Source organism: Coenobita brevimanus, chromosome 14 (assembly GCF_032717465.1).
Source record: "Coenobita brevimanus isolate Jiangsu-jjx chromosome 14, ASM3271746v2, whole genome shotgun sequence".
NCBI classification, from domain to species: domain Eukaryota; kingdom Metazoa; phylum Arthropoda; class Malacostraca; order Decapoda; family Coenobitidae; genus Coenobita; species Coenobita brevimanus.
Genome location: NC_136967.1, coordinates 849481 through 873655, shown reverse-complemented (window position 1 = coordinate 873655; position 24175 = coordinate 849481). Strand labels below are relative to the sequence as shown.

Here is a 24175-nt window from a genome sequence, read left to right as displayed (position 1 = left end):
GAGAGTGGGACATATATGAATGAGGGTGGAGTGAGTTTGAGAGAAGACAGCCAAATGACAGAGGACAGGATGACATTGAGGCAGTTTGTATATGACCACACCATGTGGGATTAAGGCTTGTGACTGTATATAGATATGTTAGATTTTGTCTTTTTGGTAGTGCCATGGTAATTGTTCAAGTCACTTCTGAATTGGCAACCTGTGTACCATTAGGAGGCACAAATTTAATGGTTATACTGTATTACCAAAGTTGAGAGTGAGATGGGGTAGCCATGCCCCTGTGACTATCTGATATGGAAAGCACCCAACATTTCCCTAGACTGACATGCAGCCATTGAGGGTAGAATTGAGGTCCCTGTTTCAGTTGTAGGTGCAAACAGACAATTGATAAAGAGACCTTGCTGAAGGATCCGGTGATAGGATCAGATTGGTAGATAAGCCTCCCAGTTTTTTATTATGGAACAGTTGTGGCCTTGAGATGTGTTTTTGTGTGCATGCCATGGTACAGAGTACATTCAGCAGTAGACAGAAAAACCAAGTGCACTTGAATCTTTTGATAGGTTTATCAACAGACTGTCAGGAATAAGAATATTGCCTAGGTCTTTGTGCCGTCAGTTTTACGTAGTTGAATCGGGTTTAACCTTGCTACCTCTGAAGAATTTTATTCATCTCGGGAGCAACCTTTTGTAAAGGGTTCAGTGAATGCTGTATGTAACTCCCCAAGTTTGGAAACTCTATCCTAAGCTGAATGGAATTGTCTGCAGATAGCAAGCTTAAAGTGAATACCAGTACAGTGTAATATGTAACTGAATTAATTTAGTTAATAATATGGTTGGTTATCTCTGCAAGCAGTTCAGGTAGGGAAGCTGTACCTGCTTGTGGGTTTTTAGATTTATTTATTTTTAATTATTTTTTATAGTTACCCTGCACTGTTTATGTGTGACTTCCCTGCCAGTAAGTTTTTATTAGTAATTTATAATACTTAACTTTTTCTACTTAATTACCTTCTCTGAAATATTTCACTCTACTTATAAATTTACTTTCGTGTTTATTGTGTGAGTGAGTTGTGACTACCTTTGAATCAAACTTGTAGACAGATGAGAAGAGCTGGAAATCATATTGTGTGCTGTGGGTTGATGTTATGTCAGATTTTAGTTAAGTGTAAGTTATTCTCTATATAATTTTAGTAGTTTTCACGTTGGCGAGAAGAGAAATACCCTCCTCGTGCTGTAATTTCTTGTTTGCATGAATTGAGATAAATTTGTTTGCAATGTATTTTAGATTATGGTATGCATTAGCTTGCGAGGGTGGTGATAAAAATATCATATGTGGAGCTTGCACCATAGGAGTTCCCTCTTGATTGGTGGTAGAATGTTACATTGTGTTTCCCTTGCAATTTATTAATTAGTTTTCCAGATTATCTTTACGTAATGATAACCATTGAGAGTCCAGTATGTCTTCAAAAGCAGCACTAACCAAAAATTTATCCAGGCCTAATCCTTAGCAGTAATTTCCATATCCATTATAACACCTTCCAGCTAGTGATTTTAACAGATGTTTGCTGTGGTAGAAAGATTTACTGGCTATTCTGTCATTACACATTGCTGTAGGTGCAACAGTCATGTCGATCCCTTTTCCCTCTTCAGCCACCCTAGTCCATTTACCCATGTAACTGAAGGTGATCCATCTCTGACACAATCTGCTGCCATGCATTCAGACATCTGTTTTATTAATGCTTCCATGTAAAAACCTCTTCAGATGTTATTCATGCTTTCAGAGTGCATCCTTGTTTCTTGAATTCCCTTCCAAAATATTGTTTCACGACCGTTTCATGGTAATTTTAACAGCCGGTCTCCTGTTACCTTGAAGTGTAAGTACCTGAGGCTAGACTTGGCTCCTTTTTGCTTTCTATAATTATACTGGTATTTACTTATTACATGCTTCTTGGAAGTATTTCCTAGAGGAATCAGCAATTGCTTTGATGCTGCATACTCCAAGACCAAGTACTTTGCTTCATGCAGTAACCAGCTCTCCCACTCTCCACAGTTTTATGGCAGTCTTGCACACTGCTGGGGAAATACAGTGTACTGTACACCAGCCTCCTTGGTATGGTGTAATTAGTTATCATTCATTATTCTAACCCAGTGGCTCATAAATACTAATAGATATTTCAGCCGTGATGATACTGTACTCATGTAACATAAGTAATTCTCAACATGAAAATTGCCTTGATACATACTCTAACCAACAGAAGTTCCTAGTAATGCTATGATCCTGCGTATAACAGTTCTGCATACTGGACATTACCCTTCCAGTATGCTGATGTCTGTTTTATTTCCTTCTTTTTAATACCAAACGACTTTAGTTTAGGGAAGACCTCTTGCAGTAAAGGGTAAGTAGTTATCTGCTTTACTGCTAGAGGATTTTACTAAGCCAGATAAAATAATCTGGGTGCAAGAGTAACATGAAAAACATCATCGTACTGGAAGGGTTTAGTTTCAACACAAGATATTCTCCATGCCAGTTTATAGACTTTAAGTTTATTCACCAAATTTGTCTTGCAGTATTATTAATTTTATTAGTAATGGTCCCATAATTTATATTGTTGAAATATTGGTAATTATTGTCACTCATTGATCTCAAATTCGTAATGCATTCCTGAAAGAGGATGTTTGTGCAGTGACCAAGCATGATGGGTCGTATTCTTGTACACTTAGCAGGTCCTGGAGCACCTCGTGGTTTGTGATTTATTTTGCATATTACAAGCTAATATGGTATCCTCTTGTATGTTGTTTATGGAGCCTTAGTGATAGCAGTCTACATATGTCCCAATCCAAGCTGTGGCATCATTGTAAAGTAAATTCTGGTAGTAGTTTCTTTTCTTTTTCTTGCATGCATTCACACCGAGTCAGCGCATAATGATTATATAGCTGTACAGTCTCTGACACACACAAGCATAGCCAGCACATCACTCAGCTTTCACAGGCATCACTTTTGCTGTTTTTATTTCAGCTGTATGGAAAAGGATTCATTTTAGCTACAATTCTCCCTCCTAGGAGGTGGGGTGGCCTTGCACTGGGTCTTATGTGCAGTAGTTTGTTGCCTTTTTTTTTTTTTTTTTTTCTCCCACCATCTTTATTATCATTATTCAGATCCTCATTGCAATGCAAGATTGTCTTTTTTTAGCATCAGTATAGATTACATAAGTAACATGCAGGAGAATATTAATGTGCCATAAGCAGAGATATGCTTGTATGAAGACGTGCTGTAAAGCCTTCCAAACATACGAGTACAGTATATGACCCGTTGTGTCATACAGGGTACAGTACAGGCACTTCTTGCTAAATATCTAGTGCCTTGTTGAATGGTACTATAATTTAAACTGTTTTTAAATACTTCATCCCTAGAGGTTCATCCCAGGGAAAAGCAAATCATGTGTTGGTATTTAGGAGAGAGTGAAATGTGAAATTGTCATCTTGCTTAAACAATTAATGATGGTAGCATCTGGCTAGTATTAGTTTGAAGAACAAACGAACTTATTACAGTACTGACGTGAAAGCAGATTTTTATTGAATCAGTATTTAACTTTTGTTAAAGTAATTCTTGATTCATCAACAACATTAAACAAGCAAGTTTAAATTAAAACTTAAAATATCAAGCACCTCTGCAGCACATTGCATGATAAATCCTGGTCACCATTTGTTTGTAGGATATGGTTTGTATATCATAATACAGTTAATAGGTGAGATGTATATGTGAAAATTAAATGGAATTCCATTCTTTTGTCGAAGAACCAGATGATGGCAAAAGACTTGTCAGCAGAAATGTGTGTAGTGTTACATAATAGGGAAGGGGTGACAGTGGCTGTGCTATGGAAGGTGTGACCGGGGCTGGCTGACCTCGAATGCATGATGTTTTAACCTTTTGTAGGTGTTTATGACCTGTTTCATTTGTGTAGTATGTTACATCCTTTTGTGCAGTGACATCTTTTGAATTTTTTTTTTTGTTCCACCACCCAACAGTTTTGTTCACTTTTGGATGGGCATTTTGTATTGAAGAGGATAGTGGATTGTTCCACTCCCCCCACCCTCATCACAGAAAGCATTTCACCAAGCTGAATTTAAACACTTGGAAGTAGCAGTTGTAAAATTAATGATGTGATTGTACTAAAGGTGTTGTTGCTCGTCTCAGAACAACTATGCCATGCAGGTTCAAGAAAAGAATGACCAACATTTGTTTTTGTAGAATTTTTCTTCATCTGTCATCCAGTCCTGTGTTGCCACATCAGAATGTTAGAGACCTGGGGCTGGGCTGCTCACTCCAGGCAGTTAAAGGTGATGCCACATTGTTATTCACAGAGAGTATGTACTGTATGTAGAGCCATATTCCTCTAGACTTAGGAAGCTCCTCAGCACCTTGTAACTTGAAAAGTTTATTTTGCACATGTGAGTCTGATATATAGCTCAAATATTGCTATGTTTTGCATTCGTAATTTAAGGGAAATATGCCATTTGCAGAAATAAACTGTCAAGGAACTGTGAGGGAACTTTTGTAGCTAAATGAGGATTCCTTTGTCAGGATCAGAGTTATATTGTGTGGTCTTGCTCTGATGACACTGGTGCTGGTAATGTACTGTAGTTGTACCAGAGAGATAGGCACCAGCACATTTTTTAGTTTATTGGACTTTTATTTTAAATGTGTACTGCTTTCACGTGCAGGTAGTTTTATTTTAATACTTTGAAAACATGATTTTGGAGAACACTTCTCATTAAATGCATGGCATTAAATAGCAAAAATCATCTTTCCAACCCTGTATTCAACTTACATTTATGCTGTATATTTTTATGAATACAGCATGAATTGAAAGAAACCTGATACTGTTGGTCCAACTTTGAAAATGTTGGTACCTGAGTTAGCGATGTACCGTATAACTTTGTCGCATTGTATATTGTAGCTGTGTGGACCTGGATTACAGTTCCATATTATTTAAGTCATGATTCACTTATTTATTTACTTACAGTATTTATTAAGTGCATGTCCACACCAAGCCAGGAAAGGAGCAGCATGTGGAGAGACTTTGTGTTTTATTTAGACTGAGTGCTTGATGTCGAGATGTTTATTAAGTGAAAATACAGGAAAGCCTCTAAGTTTTAAAAGACATCAAGTTAAACAGCAGTGATATAGTCATTGTAATAGGTTTGTATTATCAATGTAAGTATAGTAATGGGAATATTGCTCCACTTTTTGGTTGAATAATTATGAATATTTTGCATATATGTGAAAAGTTTGGTTGGCTTAGTAGATAGACTACTAGGTTTGGAAAGTTATTGCTAATTGACCCATTATGTATTGTTAGAAAGTTTGAATACTGTATTCTGCAAGTATTACAAAACTTGCTGAAGTGTTACTGATTGTGATGAGAAGATGATGTGTGCTGTGTTCGATGGCTACTTCTGTGTGAATACATATATATATATATATAAGGAGCCTCTGTGGTACAGTGGTAAAGTGTGCGTTTTCGTACACTGAAGAACAAGGGTTCGCTTCCCGCCAAGGTAATAAATTTTGGGAGAGTTCTTCAGGCCACGTACTGCATTGGCGAACACAAGGGGTGCTGTGGTTGAACCAGTGTTGCATACTATAAAATATGCTTGCACCCAGTTGGTTTGCGCGGGCCAATTACACTTGGTTCACAGACTACACACACATCCAAAGCCATTCCAACACTACAATTACACTTACAAGCACTTCTCACCCTACATACAATCTCTACTAGACAGCCTAAGCCACTTGGTAGAGATACATTGGCTGTATCGTCCCCACTTTGGTCGGGATAGACCGGTCCTGCAGTGGACACACAAACGGCTGATGAGATGATATATATATATATATTATTTATATACACGCATTCATTTATCTTTTCCCCTCCTGACACAGTGTTGATGTTTGAGGTTAATTTATAAAGTCCATATACAGCTTGGTGTTTGAGTTTTGTGTCTTTGTAGAGGAGGAAGGGGTATAGTGGGGATGTGGGAGGTGAATGTGTTGGTGGTGAAATGTCTAGGGCTGTGTTCTCATAAGATTAGGAGGCTTGCCAGCACCTGTTCCTTAGAGATGTACTTTGGCATATGGCATGGTAATATTTCCTTGTACAGTACATTGTCATTTGTTCAGGATATATCCATATGAGGTAATGGAAAGAGATGCTCTCACACAGTGGCACTTCTGCTGCCTAGTCATACGAACATCCTCAACCCCTTCCAAAAGAAGGATGGTGGACTGCAGTAGAAGGGCAGCTTCACTTGGTTCATGTTCAGTTAAGCTTGAGAGAACAATAAAATCATTAGCATTATATCCATGTAAAAAGCAGCCAGAATGCCATACAGCATAAAGGAATATTTAGTTGTACCCTACAAAATAAATTGATAAAAAGGAGGTACAGTACTAGAACATTACCTAAGCTTGTGAGAACACGAGCCTCAAGTCTATATATTCTCACTATCATAAGGCAAACTGTCTCCTGTCCTGAGTATGTTCGTGTATCTTGATGTTGGTTTATTTATTTATTTATTTTTTTTTTTTTATGTTCACCATGGTGTTTTAAATTATTAAGCTTTTCAAGATGATGAAGTTTACTCCATTATTGTTATTCTTAATGTGTTAATGTAGATATATTTTTTATATTTATAATTGCAGAAGGTTTTAATATTTTGTATGTGCAATTTTTTATTTGATTAGTGTAAGAGTGCTCTCTCTGCTTCTTATATTAAAGTAGAGAGGTGTGCAGTATATACGGTATATACACGTGGGATTAATTTTCATTTTCGTTTGTTAGTGCCAAACATTAAGCTTCTCTGTATTACAAAAGTTAATGTGTTAGAAACTTTTCTGATGATGCAGCTTTGCAAGAAGGCCTTGAGGTCGCAATGATTGCATTACTTTTTGTTTGATTATTCTGTTACCTGAATTGATGATCTTTCTGTAACATACACTGTCAAGTGTCAGTTGGAATAAATATCTAACTCACAGCATGCTCTTCTAACCCTTCCCATGTCTTCACCATGATAGTGCCTAGGCGGCTTACGTGTGTGTGTGGGTATGTGCGTTTGTGGCATGAGTGACTGTTAGGTTTCAATATTTTCAGTAATAATTTCAGTATTCATTAAAGGTGAAAATTGACAGGTTTCAGTGTTTTAACCCCTTCACTCTGATGACTTTTTTCCACCTTAGTTTTGCTACTTAGATGAATTTATTCAGCTCTGGAAAGACTATGAATTGAAGAGGCTAGGTATAGTTTTCATACTCTTTACCATGAAGTCTGCATACAGCTGAATAAAATTGTCTGGAGGTAACAAAAGTAAGCTTTAAAGATTGGTCACACGATTGAAGTGGTTAAGTAATAATTTCAATATTGGTGAAAGGTGAAAAATAGCCATTTTGTGTGGCTCAGGGTGATCCTAGTGTTGTAACTGTCATGTGCAGCACTTGCTTAGAGGATAGAGAAATGTCAGTCACAAACAATAAGAGACAAGTCAACAGAGAGTGAAACAAGTGAGTGCAACAAGCTTCAGCATGCCCAAGCAATTCCCTGTCACAGAATCTATGTCTGCATTAGTCTATCCTTTCAGCATGAGCTGCATTTCATAACTTTACTCTGTTGACTTGTATCAGTGGTGCTGCTGCTGCAAGTAGGGTGAGGTTGCTGCATTTGGCACTATCAACCCATGCTGCACTGCTGTCCTACTCATCCCATCCCCCACCACTACCACCACCATTACCACAAACTGGTTGTCTGGTTGTCTCCCTTTTTGACCAGTACCAGGATATCTAAGGTGTTGGTATAGGGAGCACTGGGGCCTGTATCCTCTCTGGGCCGGATTGTTAAAACTGAGAGCCCAAACTTGTTGACAAGTCTCTGATTTTTTGACCATTTGTGAAGCATGTGATGATGATAGAACATGCCTAACCTTGCTGTTTTGTTCCTGTCTTCTGGGTAGTGTGGGATGAAGGCTGATCGCATTCAACAATTGTCGATGATCCACAAATAATCGTCAAAAAATAGGAGCTTGCTTTGGCGTTATCAGTTTCAGTAATGTGGTCTTTTGTCAGTACTGCCTCATAGCCACCACCCACCCATACTACACACACCTAACATCTTTTACAGAAATAGTGTACCATTGTACAGTTCAACACAATATCTCTCTTGTTTATAGTTTGTACCATTAGATTGAGCAGTGGTTTAGCTTTGTACCCTTTATCCTTTAGCACTGTAGCTGATGTACATGAAGTTTCCATTACTTAGCAGTGAACAGGTGAAAGTGGATAGAATACAAAGGAACATGTATGAGACTTGGAGAGATGGGCACTGCATACAATTTGTAGTTATTTTTAACTGCTCTTCATCAAATATATTTCTTAATAGGAGGCATGGATAGGTTTTTGTGATCAGCATGGCATACAAAAAAAATAAAATAAAATAAAAATAATAATAATAATGCTTAGATGGTGGTGGTGGTGGTGGTGGTGGTGGTGATGGTGGTAGGAAGTGGTGATTGTGGTGATGGTGGTGACTGTGGTGTCGATGGTGAAGGTGGCAGCAGTAGCAGCAGCAGTAAGTGTTGTGACTGACATCTTTCTCTCTCCTCACAGGATGCATCCCTACAACGACATTGATTTCGAGCTGGAAAATCTGCCTGACCCAGAAAACTTTAACGATTTCAACATTGACTTCCTCCAGCCAAACTTTATGAATCCACAGTGAATCCACGGAAATATTTACATCTTGTGTGATTGATTGTTTTGAAGTAACAGTTATATATAAGCTACTTTAAAGAATAATGTGTATGAATTTTACTTGTGCATAGCAGGATATGAAATTTATATGGTCAGTACTCATTAATTTTACTGTCTGCTTATGTAATAAGTACAAAGTTTCAGAAAATGGTTGGAGATAGGATGCTTGTTTTTGTTGATTTAACATTACGAATATAGCCACCAGAATTTACAGTATGAACCGTATAACGATCTGTACAGAGCATTTGTGATAATAAGTAGATATGAAGATAGACTTGTGAAACACACTCAAATATAAGACTTGTATTCTGAGTGGCAGTGGAGGTTTGTAATGCCTCTTCTTTAGCTGCCATATTATTTTGCATATTACACCTCAGCATTCTCTTGTATGTTATTTATATTGTTTGAGTATTGACATGGTTTGCATCAGTATTCTGTAGCTTCTTACCCTGTCCTAGGGTGGGAAAGGACTTCCAGATGATGATGATGATGATGATGATGGTGTATCAGTAATATACAAAAGGATTAATAAGGTGTGTTATGCAGAGTAAATCACTAAGGAAGAGATGTTACAAGTCCCACAAACCACTTACAGTATGACCCTAAAACCCTGTAATGACAGGGAAGGTGGTCTTTATGGGCTGTTTTGCTGGCTTGGGAGTTTTCATAACACTTCTTTTTCTGAATGCTTCTTCAGCAGTTTATTTTTCTTGTTACACTTTAATGTCCTCTGTGTGTTACTGATGTGAACTACTGTGTGTTAGAAATGTGTGGGTAATTATATATATATATATATATATATATATCTTAGATTTCTTCTCCCCCTAACAGCTTCCAGCAACTGTTGGGAAGTAATTAGCAGGTTTGGAATGTGGTCTAGCTTTCATTTAACAGAAAACATAAGCCAACCTCAGTTCGGAGATTCCTTGAGAGGAAGCATGGCATCATTTTCATGTGTGTATATAATATAAAGATGTTATGTGCAAAATAAATTGCTTAGGAAACAGTAGTATGAAGCCCCCATGCCAGTGACAGTATGGCCTTGTGTTTCCCACCTCACCAGGTCTCACTCATGGCTGCTAGCTGTTCTTTGGCTGATGATAACTAGTTTGTATAGTCTCTCTACAGGCACTCCTCACTTGATGTCTGGGATTTGTACAGGCAGACTCATGGAGCCCGGGGATGTCCTTCATTTCACTCTTGCCATTACATGACAAATTTACTTAGCTTAGGATAGGCTCAAGAAACTAAAGGGGTTGAGTAAAGACCCCTCAATATGAGATGCGTTTCCTAAACTGAATTAATTTGTCTGGCAGCATTTGGAGTAAACTGAAAAGGATGTCTTGTGGACAAGGGGTTAAGTGACACACATGTTTTCAACTAATGCTTAAAAACTTATAAGCACAAAAACTCCATTTCAGACTCTTAAGAGAACATTATAGATAATCATGAACATCAGTGTGATATTAGGTGTTACTTTGTCTTGAAAGTGAGGAGTACCTACACTAAGTTAATTCTGCCTTAGAGAACATATGACACCTTTGTGCCCACCTCATCTTAGGATTGCTTTGGTCATTAGTATCTCTGGACCCTCTGAGTGTGAGAGGACCATCAGAAGCTGAAAAGACTTACTTGGCTGTGTCATGAATAAAATACAATAGTGTCTGCTCAAGTGTCAAGAGCTTCTAAAAAAATGTTGATCAGTATTTCTTGACTGCCAAATGAAAGAGAACCGTCAGCTGATCAGAATTGCCCGGCAGTCACAAAGGTGGAATTAAGAAGATCCTTATGCTCAGGGGCCGAGAGCTGATTTGCACACATTCTCACTCAGTTTTGAGTCTGAGTGTTAGATATCTATTGCTCTGTGAAGTAGTGCAGTGGTGTTGAGGTTGGTGTGAGGTGAATTCAGTATCCTTGGTATTAGGTGTGCAATATGTTGAAATTTAAAAAATCATCTTTTTTCCCCACACAACTGGTACTAAAAAATTTGAAGTTGCTATGTGTGTTAAAAAAAAAAAAAATAAAAAAAAAAAAAATAATCCCCATAGAACTTGTATATGAAGAAAAATGAATTTTGGTTCCTAACCTTAAATGCGAAAAAGGCAGTTGTACAAGAAAACTTCTGTTATTTAATGAATGTCCAAAAGTAAGGGTAAGTTATGAAGTGGAATTACTGTGGTAGGTTTGTGAATGAGTTATTGTTGCCTAGTTCTTGGCACCTAAAATCTGAGGAGATGGTGATAACAGAAGTACCAGAATACTAAAGCTTATGTTATTTAGTCAGTATCCATGATCGTCCTTTTTACATATATTACTCCTCTCCTTTGCTTATGATAGAACTGTAATGGTTTCCTGGCTTCTTTGTATACTCCTGCAGTGTTACAGTATCTTATGCATAATTGTGGCATTATATGAACTTTGAAAGGTATAAAGTTTCTGTAGGATCTGTCAAGGGATCCTTTGATTTGCGAATGTGTTGTTACTTTTGTTAGTGATGATGATTTACCAGAGTCTAAGAATAAGAAACCTAGAGTGCCACAGGAAGAGTTGGCAGATTTTCATCCACCTGTGCTTTGTTAAAAATGGAACTCTAGACACTTAGATGATAGGCAGCTTTTCACTGTCATGATTGTGGCTCACTGGAGCACTGCCTGCCTGTCTTGTGGTTCAGGGTCTGATCCATTGGTGTGCACAGACAAAATGGGGGGGCATGGGCTCTAGCTAAAGGAAGAAGAGCACCACAGAGAGGGAGAGAGTGAATCTTAAGAAGGCAGTTGATAACCAGGAGGTCAAAGGGACAGAGGCTCTAGCCCCTTCTAAGCCTTAACTGTGCATGTTTCTGGTTTAATCCCTGACACAGGTGGATATATGTTAAGTGGTGATTTGCACTTCATTCAATTTTCAGATTTATTTTTTAAGGCATAACATGAAAATTAGAGGTTTCAAAGATGGAAATTAGGAATGTTCAAGTATTGTTCAGTGTTTGGAATGCATAGTGGAATGTAAAATGTGATGAAGAGGACACTTGACATGTTTGATGACATGATGCCCATAATGGAAGCTGACAAACTGCATGACTTATTGATTGCTTCCTCCCCCTCTCACACCTCTCCAGGTGAGGGTATTATGTGGGTTTCCATCTTGTTTCAATTTTTTGAAAGGTTCTACTGCAATCAATATTTGGCTGTGACTTGAATTAGTATAAGATTTATTTTATTTTATGGTCAAAGCCATAATTTTACAGATAATTGAAACTGTGGGTTAGTGTCCTTGTTGTACCCAGGAGTTGCTTTGCTTCTGTCTGTTACAAGGGTGGGTACAGAACTGTACACTGTTGACAAGAAGGTATTCAGATGTTTGTTTTTTATCATAAACTGTTTATATTGTACAGTGTAAGAAATATTTTGTAAGAATAGTATGTTCATGTAGAATGAATGGTTTTTAATACTTGGAGGCATCAGTCCCAGCTGGACATAAACCCTTTAAGGAAAGCTGTTTGAATTTGGGGCAGGTCTATTTCAGTGCATTATTTAAGAAGCAGAACATTCTGTACAATTCCTTAATGAAATAATACAGTGAAACACAGGTCAGTCATGATTCTGGGGTATAAGTAAAGGACATCTTATGATGCAGTTTACTCTTAATGCTGCAGAAACCAAAAGACTTTACCAGGATTGTAAGGAATGGTTAGCATTTGCTTCTTTGATGGCTTGGCATGTACAGGTCCACCATTTATTGCTTGTGATGTCATTGTTGTTGTTGTGGTCCCAGGTTCATTGGGGGCGTGAATCTCGTGGACTGCAGACTGAAGTTGTTCTTTTCCTGTAGTCCACCATCCTCCTTTTGAGGGACAGGTTGAACATTGTTCATTGCCACTGAATGAAAGAGTTGTCATTGAAGTTAAACCAGTTATAGTCTTGTATATTAACATGTCACACCATAGTTGATTATACTTAGTCCACTTGAACTCGGTAAAAATTTACAATCTCTCCGTCATGAATGCTGAGCTGTAAGAAAAGATTAACATCAGAGTGTTGTTCTAGTCATGAACAACGAAGGGATGTAGAGCTGTGGTACTGCCTATTCTGCCATTGCTAGAACCGTATTGTTGTCTTATTATGCCACTAACTTTGAGAAAGTAAGCTGCAGCAGGACGTCAATCTGCTAAGTTAGGTGGACAAACAATAGTTGCCAGGTCAGTGCTACACCTAATGATGCCTCCTTTTTAAGACATTGGGCTAGTGATGACCATGGCTAACAAACTTGACCACAGGATATCATTCATTCATTGATCATCTAAGCCTGTGTTGCCCCATGAGGAACGTAGGAGCCTGGGGCTAGGCAAGTTGGTCCTGACAGTTGAGATGAGAGTGACCAGCCTCACTCATCCCTGAGTGGCATTGCATGAGCAATAAACCCCAACTACCCCTTGGATATAAACCTGCACCAGCTAAATCTAATTGGAGCACCTTAATTACCCACTAAACTACCAGGTGCCACAATTTGGTTATATAGTTTTCATCCAGCATAGTAAATGGTTTCCTCATGTACCTGAAACCACTTGGCTTATCACTCAGTGTAGAGTCACCTGTAGACAGAAGGAAGAGGAAAGAATGAAGGAAAGAAAGACAGAAGAGGAAGGAAGGAAAGAAGGAAGGAAGAGAGGAAAGGACAGGAACCCGAGAACAGTACTACATCGAGTGGTGTCCTCACCTACCACAAACCACAGGATATCATAACTGTATTCCAGATGGCATAGGAGACTTCATAGTACCTCTTCCTTTGTGATTTATTTTGCATATGACATTTTCTGCTTAGTGAGGCAAACTGTGTGAGTACTTTTCTGTAAATACCCAGTACAGTTATTAATTATGTCATAGAGAATATGAAGTTGTAATAGGCATAATAAATTGTTAAGAAAAAGCTTGACATGGAGGCATAGTGACCACCACCTCTGCATTTTAAGGTATCGGGCTATAGATAGACAGTTACGTAGAAAAAAGTGCTGTGAAGCCTACAGTGCCACCTATACAGTAGAATACAACACCCAAAATATTACTGAGATTGGTTGAAGTGGAGATTGGAATGTTTGTAACTGAGAGGATTTGGGTGACAGTTTTTAGAACATTACGATGGTGTTTAGAACATTGTATATACCAGACCCGACACTGACCATGCTCTTGTGTAATGAAATTTCTTGCTCACTATTATGATATCGTCCATTCTACCATTAATGTAGTACAGTACAAGTAAATGTATACTGTTTGTAAATACCAGATTTTAATAGATTAGGATAGAATTAAACGCTGCTACCATATTAAGGAGAGAAACTTTAAGGTTTTCCATGTTATCATAGAGGCAAATTATGGGATACTGTATCATATCTTTCAAGTGCATGTACTATCTGTGTTTCTAGAACTTGTTTCCTCTCAGTCACATAGCTTCATATTTAAACACCCTTGCATAACAGTTGATTGGCGGACTCCTGCATTCCTGATTACGTTTCCTTATAGTTTTACCTCCAGACGATTTTATTCAGCTTTAGGAAAGGTTGCTTGTATGGAGGTGTGGTTGAAGGTGATATCTTAACTCCTGAAGTTTAAAGACTCTGTCCCGAGGTGAATAAAATAGTCAGAGGGAAGAAGAGATAAATGGAACAATACATCAGTGGATTTAAGGGAGTTAAGGATTAGAAACAGGTTTTTAATAACATATTACATGTTATACTGTACAGTGTCTTCAAGTTTGTCTTTGGTTGCTGGTTTGTTAGGCCCCTTTGTGCTCTTAGGACCCAGTGAGAGCTGGTTTACCACTTGGCTTCATGTCAATAAGTAGAGTGAATCCCCAGTATATTCCAGCCTAGCTTATCCTGACTCTTGGTACTGATCACAAAACTTATGAATCTTGCCACTGATGACACCTGATAAGTCTTGGTACTGATGACAAACCCGATAAATGTTGGTACTGGTGACGAACCTGATAAACTGAGACCTTGTGTCTTCCTAGTTAGGTAATACTGTACATAGAAGTCTAGTGTTTCCCTCCTATATCAGAAGTAATACTTGACAGTCCATTACTATTAAGGATACATGGAGTACATAGATTTTTATTTATTTATTTATTTATTTTTTCATCCAAAGGGAATCGGACTCATTTGTGTTACACATGCTGCAAAAGAAATTGACTCACAGTGGCCATTTACCAAGGTGAAAAGCTGAGTTTGAACATCTCTATTGCTGAGTGGATTGGGTGAACCGGGAATTTATTATACTGTATGACACTTTTAAGATGCTCTCATAGTGATCCAGTTTCAGGTCTTGGTGATGCGTTTTCATTGCTACCATTGGTTATCCAGTATTTTTGTTTTAACTATTATCTCTTTTAAGAAATACTTTTCTCAAAGTTGGGATATTTGTGTCTTCATCAGTGATGGGATGCAGGATTTTAACTGATTTTGGTGACAGATATAATTTCCCACCCTTCCCTCCTCTGCAGGCTCCTTCTTGACCCCAATCACATGCGTGCATACACACATGCAGTAAATTGCAATTTTTCAAAATTCCATGGTTTAAAATTAAGTGCCGTATAAAACATACATCATCATCATTTTGTCACTGTTAGTGAATATCCACGTACTGTATCTCCATGATATGATAAATATATTCTATACTGTTGATCAGTACTGAACTGCATGGTATGTATGATAGTACTATAATTTTGATATATGCTTTAATCCTTAGGAAGTGTTCTTTAGAGTGAGGGATATCTGTTTTACTCTTTCTAACACAAACTCCTGTGTAGAGTGCTTGAAGAGATGAATAGGATGCATCAAGATACTGTAGCAAGATTATTTAAGATTGTAGGATGTTTTGAGATTGAATACACAAGATGCTGTGTACAGAAAGTTCATTGTAGCCTGAGGACTGATTTAGTTATACAGATTATTGGAATGCAGTGTGTAGAATATTAGTGTTGAGCATGCCAACTTTTTGACTATTAAACTAGGATTTTCTGCAGTTGAATCAAGCTGTCTGAATATAATACCTAAGTGTGTCCATGGCAACAAATGATTTATTTGCAACATTGTTCAACCCACAGACAGGAAATCATTTTGTTGAATGTTAAAGTTTGGGATTAGTGTGAATGAAATACCAAAATACATTCATAGTAGCAAAAACAGTGTGTAAATTAAGTAAAATTCCATTCCATAACTGGCTTGATAAGAATGTTCTTTGATAAGTTGCCGTTCCTTTCTGCAAACAGTCAGGCAGTGCTTCCTCTTGGACATTGATTACAGACCTCTTGAATAGGAGTTACTGAATGTATTGATGGAGATTATTTTTATTGTTTTTGGAACAAGGTGAGATTTATAGTAATGTTTTCAATGTTTTTAAATTTTTTGTAGAGTAATTCCGCTAGCATTGCACAACATAACATCGTAAAATATAATTGGTTCAACACAGCTAATTTAAGTTCTCATTTCCATTAAGAGAGCATTTACTGAGAGCATTATGAAAGGTACACAGCACATTTTTTTCCAATGAGAATGCAGTTTAGAGTATCCTTGCTGTTGGTTTTGTTGCTACACATTTTTTTTTTCTTTTTTCATATAGGACATGTCATAAACATTGGTTTGTTTTCTTTGCTAAAGTTATTTCCTACCAATGTTTGATGTTTGAGACACAAACTCAGTAACCCACTCATTGTTATTTGTAACACAGTATCATATATTGCATCAGTATAATAATTTCAGACTTGATCATTATATACTTATGACAAATATTGTTTGTTCTGTAGTTATTCAGAATTGGAAATTCAGGATTATATTTGAATGGTACTTTAGTACAGAATTGTGCGAGTAATAATTAATTACTAATTCAGCATTATCAGCTACTGATGCTACAAACACTGAGAAACTGAAAACAATGCAAGAGTGTCTTGCAGTGAGGTGATGTTATTAGTTTTTAGCCAGATATTTTCACTATCAGTCTTAACTGTTGGTATTGATCACTTCAGCCTTTGGGTATATATTTGGATATTTTACCAGCTGGTGATTTTTATCCACCTTTGATAAGTTGTTTGAGGAAGTACAGTAAAACCTCACTATAATGGACTAATTGGGGCTTAAGCCATTCCAAAAAAAGCAAAATTCCGATAAAAGCAACATCCGGATTTTCCCCCTGCTAACCTGGACTTTTTCCAATACAGTATGTCAGACATTAGTCCGGATTGCACCAATGATTTTTAAACTGTTTTCACTACCATTACAATACTGTACTGTATTACACATTCACTACAATAATCAAATAGTATATATAATATAATACAGTAATAATACTGTACTTTATACTGATAAACATGTCTTTTATTTACCTTTTTGAGGTGAACATAGCTGAAGTGGTCAGGCAGTCCAGACTGCTTCTGGTTTTATTGGACTTTTTTTGACATACTGTATAAGAATTTAGTCCAGTAGCTCTTCAATTCCGATAAAGCAAATTCCGGTCAATTGAAGTCTGTTATATTTAGGTTTTACTGTAGTTTTAGATATCTTGGAGCTGTGTCGTGCAAGCATGATAAAATGGAGCGAGATGAGAGAGATCACGTGGGTAGTGGAGTAGATGGTGAGTTTGTCAGTGTTTTGAAGAGAAGGATGGTTAGTTTGGAGCATGTGAATGTGTATTGCTCCTGATGCTCTTTGGGGGTGAAATTTGGGTAGAGAGCTTTGTAGGCTTAAGACTTAAGGTGAGTTCCACACAGCAGGTGGAGGCATATGAAGGATGAATGGGCCAAGTAATAGGGAAATTATGAGAACTTTGGTTGACAAGAAATATGGCAGAAAGGGCTTTAGGAATAAAATGTGACACTGCTGAGTAGAGAGAAATAGGTATATAAAAGATATTACCATAAAGGATTTCATTCAGCTAGTTTTTTAATTACAGCAATGGGAACACTCTTTAACTGTATTGTATTTAAGTGTAATGTTTGGTTACCAATACTGTAGTGTATTATTTGTCATACAAGCATGTCCATCTTCCTGTAATTAAATAAAAAAAGTGTATTGTGGGCTGTAGATAGGATATATAATTGCTGTGACTCAGGTTGTTGTATGAAAATTGATTGAGTATGGTGTAGGCATTGACACAGGTATAGGGGCACTGCAGGGAAGATGGACTCGAGTCACTGTCCACAATCTGTGTTTTGGGTGAAGAGTTTGCAGGTTCAAATCTATCCATTGTTACCACAAACCTGCAAAACCTCTAAGGAAGGAGGTTTTACTGACCAGTGTTTGATCCTTCTTAGTTGCCCTTTCACAATCGCCTTGATCATCACCACCCAGACAAATTTTCAGTGCTCATAAAAGATGAGGAGATTGAGAACAAAGATGAGAGATCTCTTAGGGAACACGTTATCAGAGGAGGAAGGAAGCCCCAGGGAGAAGAGTTTGCCTTCTCTTCCACTGCATCTGCTTCACACTTAATGTGTTGCATTCCTTTCCGACACCTTTCAGAGAGCATCATCTATGGGCAGAGAAACCCACTAAGCTTCTCGCATCTTAGGAGTGTTAGCTAGCAATGGGAAATGAAAAGTGAAATATTTGGAAAACATTTGTCCCTGACTTTACTGTACTCTCCCACTATCCTCCTCCCCCTTTTTCCGTCGTGTAGGGGATACAAAGGTGACTGCAACATGTGTTGGATGGTGGCTAGTGTACAGTAGTTGCCAGATCCCCACACCAGTACAAAGGTAACACGCATCCTCTCCTGTCCCTTTTATTTGCCTTGTACGACACGCAGAACGTATGTGTATTGGTGTCTCAAGGAGATTAGCAGAATTGTTGTGCTAGGTTGCACAATATTATTGTAGTGTAAGACATGTTATGCCTTTAAAGTTTATTTACTGTTATGTAAGTTTGTGTTCTGTTGGCATTTTATGGAAAAAAAAAAAAAAAAAATCTCAGATTGAACATATTGCTGCCTTCCTATGTGCTTTGAAGCTCAAATAGCAGTGCATAAGCATAAGATAATATAGTTTCCCACTTGGATAGGCCAAAAAAGAGTTGTTTGCGCTCAAAATGTGGTGCTGATTGTTAACTGTTAGGCTTGATGTGTAATCTGCAGCTCCAACTGATTGTACACATATGTGACAGATCATTTAGAATTAAAAGGAAAAAAAAAAAAAAAGTGGCAGGTGTGAAATACCCTTGCATCCAGTACATCATCTGGATCTTATGTAATACTGTATAGCTGATCTCTAGTCTACACATCTATGTATCAAGATTGAAGATTTTGGTGAGTTTATGTTATTGTGGCCTTGTTGTGTTGGTCAAACATCCTATGTGAGTGTACAGTGGCATTGTGGTGTCTTTTAAGATATTAATAGTAAACCAAGAAGTATCTGTGATCAGTGTTAAATATACTGTATATATATCTGAAGTACTGTGTATAGTACCGTATACAATTTGGTTTGCGTTTGTAAACTCTCTTCTGGTCTCTTACTGTTATTTGAACACAAAATTGGGCAGAAACAATTATTTTTTATTTTTTGAACACTAAATGGCTAGAACCAATTAATTTTTATTTTATTTTTTTTAATACAAAATTGGCCAGAAAAAATTATTTTGTAATTTTTTTTTTTTTTTTTTGTACTGATCATCTTTCTCAGTCGGAATTGATTTCCCATTGAGAAACGTGAAAAAGGCACAACTGCAGTGTATACTGGATTTAATTGAAATTATGTTTAGAATCATGTAATAATATGTTCCTTACATGTCAGCAAATGGGTTGGTGGAGGGTTAGTGTCCCTTACTTACGTAACTGATACACGATTTTAAATAGAGAAGTAAAGAGGGAGATAAGAAAAGCAAAGAGAAGTTATGAAATTAAGGTTGCTAGTGAATCAAAAGAAAACCCCAAGGGTTTTTATCAAATGTACCGAACGAAAAATAAAGATAGGATAGGACCACTCAGAACAGAATCAGGTGACATTACCAGTGAAGATAAAGAAATGTGCTCCATCCTAAATTATTTCATATCAGTATTCACCAAGGAAAATCTAAGCCTGGTCCCTCAAGCAGCAAATATTTACCATGAGAATACAGAAAATATTCTTAGTAAAATAACCATTAGTAAGGAGGACGTATTGAAAGAAATTAATAAGTTAAAACCTCAAAAATCGCCAGGTCCGGACGATATATATGCAAAAATTATAAAAGAAACCAAAGAAGAATTATGTCAGCCACTTTTAACGTTATTTAATGACTCTTTTAAGTTCAGGAGAAGTTCCAGAGGCGTGGAAAACCGCAAACGTAGTGCCCATCTTTTAAAAAGGGTGATAAATCAGCTGTGTCGAATTATCGTCCGATAAGTCTAACATCAATAGTAGGAAAAATGTTAGAGTCAATTTTGGCAAATAAGATTAGAGAACACTTAGAAAGATTTAATCTTATAAATGAAAGTCAGCACGGATTCAGGCAAGGACGATCCTGCCTCACAAATTTGTTGTCATTCTACTCGGAGGTCTATGAGGCAGTAGATAGCGATAAAGCTTACGATGTTATATAGGACTTTAGTAAAACTTTTGATAGGGTCCCACACGAAAGGTTAGTTAGAAAGGTTCGAGCACACGGTATAGACGGCGATATCTTAAAATGGATAGAATCCTGGCTGAAAGGACGAAAACAGAGAGTATTAATAAATGGAACTAAGTCGGACTGGGGATTAGTAACTAGCAGTGTACCACAGGGTTCAGTACTCGGTCCCTTATTATTTATCATATATATAAATGATCTAGACTTAGGAGTCAATAGCAGCATCAGCAAATTTGCCGACGATACAAAAATAGGGCGTATCATTAACTCAACTGAAGATTGCCATAACTTACAAAATGACCTCGATACATTGTCCAAATGGTCTAAAACTTGGCAAATGGAATTTAACGTTGAAAAATGTAAAGTACTTAACGTAGGCAAGACCATTGGAGATACTAAATACAGCTTAGATAAAGAAATAAGCAAATCGGTATGCGAGAGAGATCTAGGAGTTATGATTAGTAACGACCTTAAACCAAGGCAACAGTGTATTAATGCGAGAAATAAAGCAAATAGGGTCCTAGGATTTATTTTGAGAAGCGTGAGCAATAGATCATCTAAAGTAATACTGAAACTTTATCTAGCATTAGTAAGGCCACATTTAGACTACACAGTACAATTTTGGTGTCCTTACTATAGAATGGATATTAATTCGTTAGAAAATGTACAGAGAAGAATGACTAAAATGATACATGACGTCCGGAACCTGTCATATGAAGACAGACTGAAAAGACTAAGTCTGCATTCGCTAGAGAGGCGTAGAGTAAGGGGAGACTTGAGGTGTTTAAGTGGATGAATGGTATAAATAAGGGAGATATTAACAAGGTACTTAAAGTGAGCATACAGGATAGAACTAGAAATAATGGTTTCAAACTAGAAAAATTCCGTTTCAGTAAGGAAATAGGTAGAAATTGGTTTGGTAATAGAGTAGTAGACGAATGGAATAAGCTACCTAGTAAAGTAGTTGCTGCCTCTTCCATTGAGAGTTTCAAGCATAGGCTAGATAAGCATATGACAAATAAGGGGTGGATATAGAATAAAGAAAATCTTATAACCAATAATAATTCAAAATATTTTTCTTTTCAGGTTACACTATGATAGTCTCTATTCTCCTTTCACACTTTCCTGTTAAATATCCACACCAGTTTTTCTATGCGGCGTGGTGTTCTTTCTGACTTTTTCCTGCCAGCTTCGGCTGGAGGGTTTGGAGGGTGGGGGAGAGCCTTCTTCTTTGCTATTCTTATCTCATTCTAGTAGTTCAGTTACTCTTCTAGGAGCTGCCTAGCATGGGCCAACCGGCCTACTGCAGTTATCCTCTTTTCTTATGTTCTTATGTTCAAAGGCAAGTGGCCACCCCCATAAAGGATTGTGATGTCCGGCTAAAGGTAGATAGATAGAATTTTAATATTCTTCTGGTGGTGACTCACACACTGAGCTAAATCTGCTCTCATGCCTCAGCAAGCCACACAACCAGCTGTTCCTTTTCATGAACCTCTTGGTCAGTCATGGTTCACAATTCTCAGTATTCTCATAAGTTAAGGAGGCACCTTAGTACTGTTTCCTTACCAATTTATTGCTGAATAGGGATACATAAGTACTATCTTGGATGTCATGATGTAAACTTTGTTGATATAAAAACAATGTACAAGAAAATGGCAAAGTATTTATGCATATTCTAAACTGATAAGAATACAACACTTTATCTCATTGTATTTTAAACTTGGCCTCCATACAAGGTTAACATGTGCCGGTCTCCAGATATTGTGTCTGCTTCTTAAAATGCAGAAGTATAATCAATTTTTGCAATTGTTTGGCTGCTGTATATGTGAATTAGTGATCTGAAGTGGGAAAATACAACAGCTGTCCTTTTTGCAGTACAGGTAACTGTACTCCAAAAAATCCTTAATTTCACTATGCTATCATTTCAGTCTGTACATTTGGAGAGGATTCTAAAGATTTTTTTTTGCACTTGTAGTTGGTCACTCTTTTAGTGGGCAAACTTCATTGGACTTTGAGAAGCTTTGTGTTTAGTAATTCGTGAGGGGTAAAAGTGAATTTTTACTGACTTGCTTGATGGCCAACATTATAATGCTTCTTTATATATTTTTACTACTTGTACCCTTATTTTTTGTTTTTTATGCATCATGGTATCTGTGCTCCTTTTTATGCATATTTTACTTTACATACGTTGTTAAATATGTACAGTATATTGTATGTAATGCATGCATATGCATATTTGAATAACCACAAAATAAGGGACTAGTGTAAAATGGGCTTTTGTGTATCCTCTCTTGTAGGGCAGAAAAAAGTTCGTGTTAATATCTGTCTACATGAACATTTTTTGTGGCTTTCATTGTTTTTCAGTGTATAAGTGGACCACATAAACCCATTTTGAATAATTTGCATATGCTTGAATGTTTTATATACAGTATTAAAGATATATACAGTAGAGAACACACACCTTGATATGACTCAGTTACATAGGTAAATCTGATATGTCTCAGTTACATAGGTAAATGTATTGTCTTATTTTACCTGAACACAGCCTTGCCCGAAAGAATTTGAGTTAAAGGTCCATTAAAAAATTTAAAATGAAGCTTCCAAGGAATAGCTTAGATATATAGCATCCAGGAAGGTAAAGGTTGAAAACTGATCATTACTGTATGTTTAGACTGAAATATATTTTAACACTGAAACCTGTGGTGTGGTGTGAGGGTGTGAGGTATTGCCTGTGGAACTAGAATGAACTGCTGGTGGATGAAGAAGATACAGTTATGTGAAATGAAGTCCAAAAAATTATGAACATTTTTTGAATATTGATTCAGAATGATCACTTGTATTATGCATCTAACTGGTATTGAATTAGATACCTAAACTAAATCAATATATCATTAACAGTAGGCAAATTATTGTAGTATTTGTGCTCCATTTCATTTATTAACCTTTTTTTTTTATAGCTTGGGAAACTGGTGATCTTGTGCATGTACAGTACTTGTAGATTATGAATTAATAACTTTATGTGTTAGAGTTCTGTATTGATAGTACAGTATTGTAGATGGTATGTACAACATATATTTACTGAAATAAATAACCTTTAGCCTTTGCTCCATATTGTTTAGTCATACAGCATGTGACTACACCGATATTGAATGTGTGCTTACATGAAGGCATCGGCAGTGCCAGGCATGTGGTGAGCCGCATTTTGAAACTCATGGGCATGAATTCATATCAGGACAGCTGATTATTCCAGTTTTGTTAATTATTATTATTAGTATTATTTTTTTATTAAATGTGTTGCTGCTTCCGTTACACTTGAGGGCTTTCCCTGTAATGACACAATTCTTTTAAACATTAGGGAGATCAGATGTGGGCTTATGTGATATGTGCTGATGTACATCATTAGCCCACTTGTCCTCCTACACTTTTTAGATGCCTGGTGGTGTAATAATTTAAGGTACTGCAACTGGATGTGGTCCGATAGGATCTATTTTCTTGGGGTGGTTGGGTATATTGTTCATGCAATGATGCTGAAGGGCAATCACCCAGTCACTCACCGTAAATGTCTCAACTGGGTAGCCTAGCCCTGGACCCCTACGCTCCTGTTGGGATAATACTGGAATAGGGGATGGATTAATGTAGCCTAGCCCCAGGCCCCTGTTGCTACTCTTGGGCTAATACTGGATTTGATGATGACTGATGGCTTCTTCCTATGACTTCTGTACTCCTTTGACCATCAGAAGGATGACAAAAAACTGTAAAACTAAAAGTGGGGCACTGAAAATAGGTCATGGGTAA

At 37.2% G+C, this 24175-nt stretch overlaps 1 protein-coding gene across 6 annotated transcripts in view; it reads left to right on the top strand.

The window, feature by feature from the left end:
- The window catches only part of Stat92E (Signal transducer and transcription activator Stat92E), a 45326-nt gene extending 35535 nt beyond the window's left edge, over positions 1–9791 (top strand). For all 6 annotated transcript variants that reach the window (XM_080286900.1, XM_080286893.1, XM_080286899.1 and 3 more), the window contains one exon: positions 8650–9791. In XM_080286900.1, the coding sequence (XP_080143026.1) occupies positions 8650–8761 (112 nt within the window). In that variant the 3' untranslated portion in view covers positions 8762–9791. The remainder of the gene's footprint in view (positions 1–8649) is intronic.
- The last annotated feature ends 14384 nt before the right edge of the window (positions 9792–24175 follow it).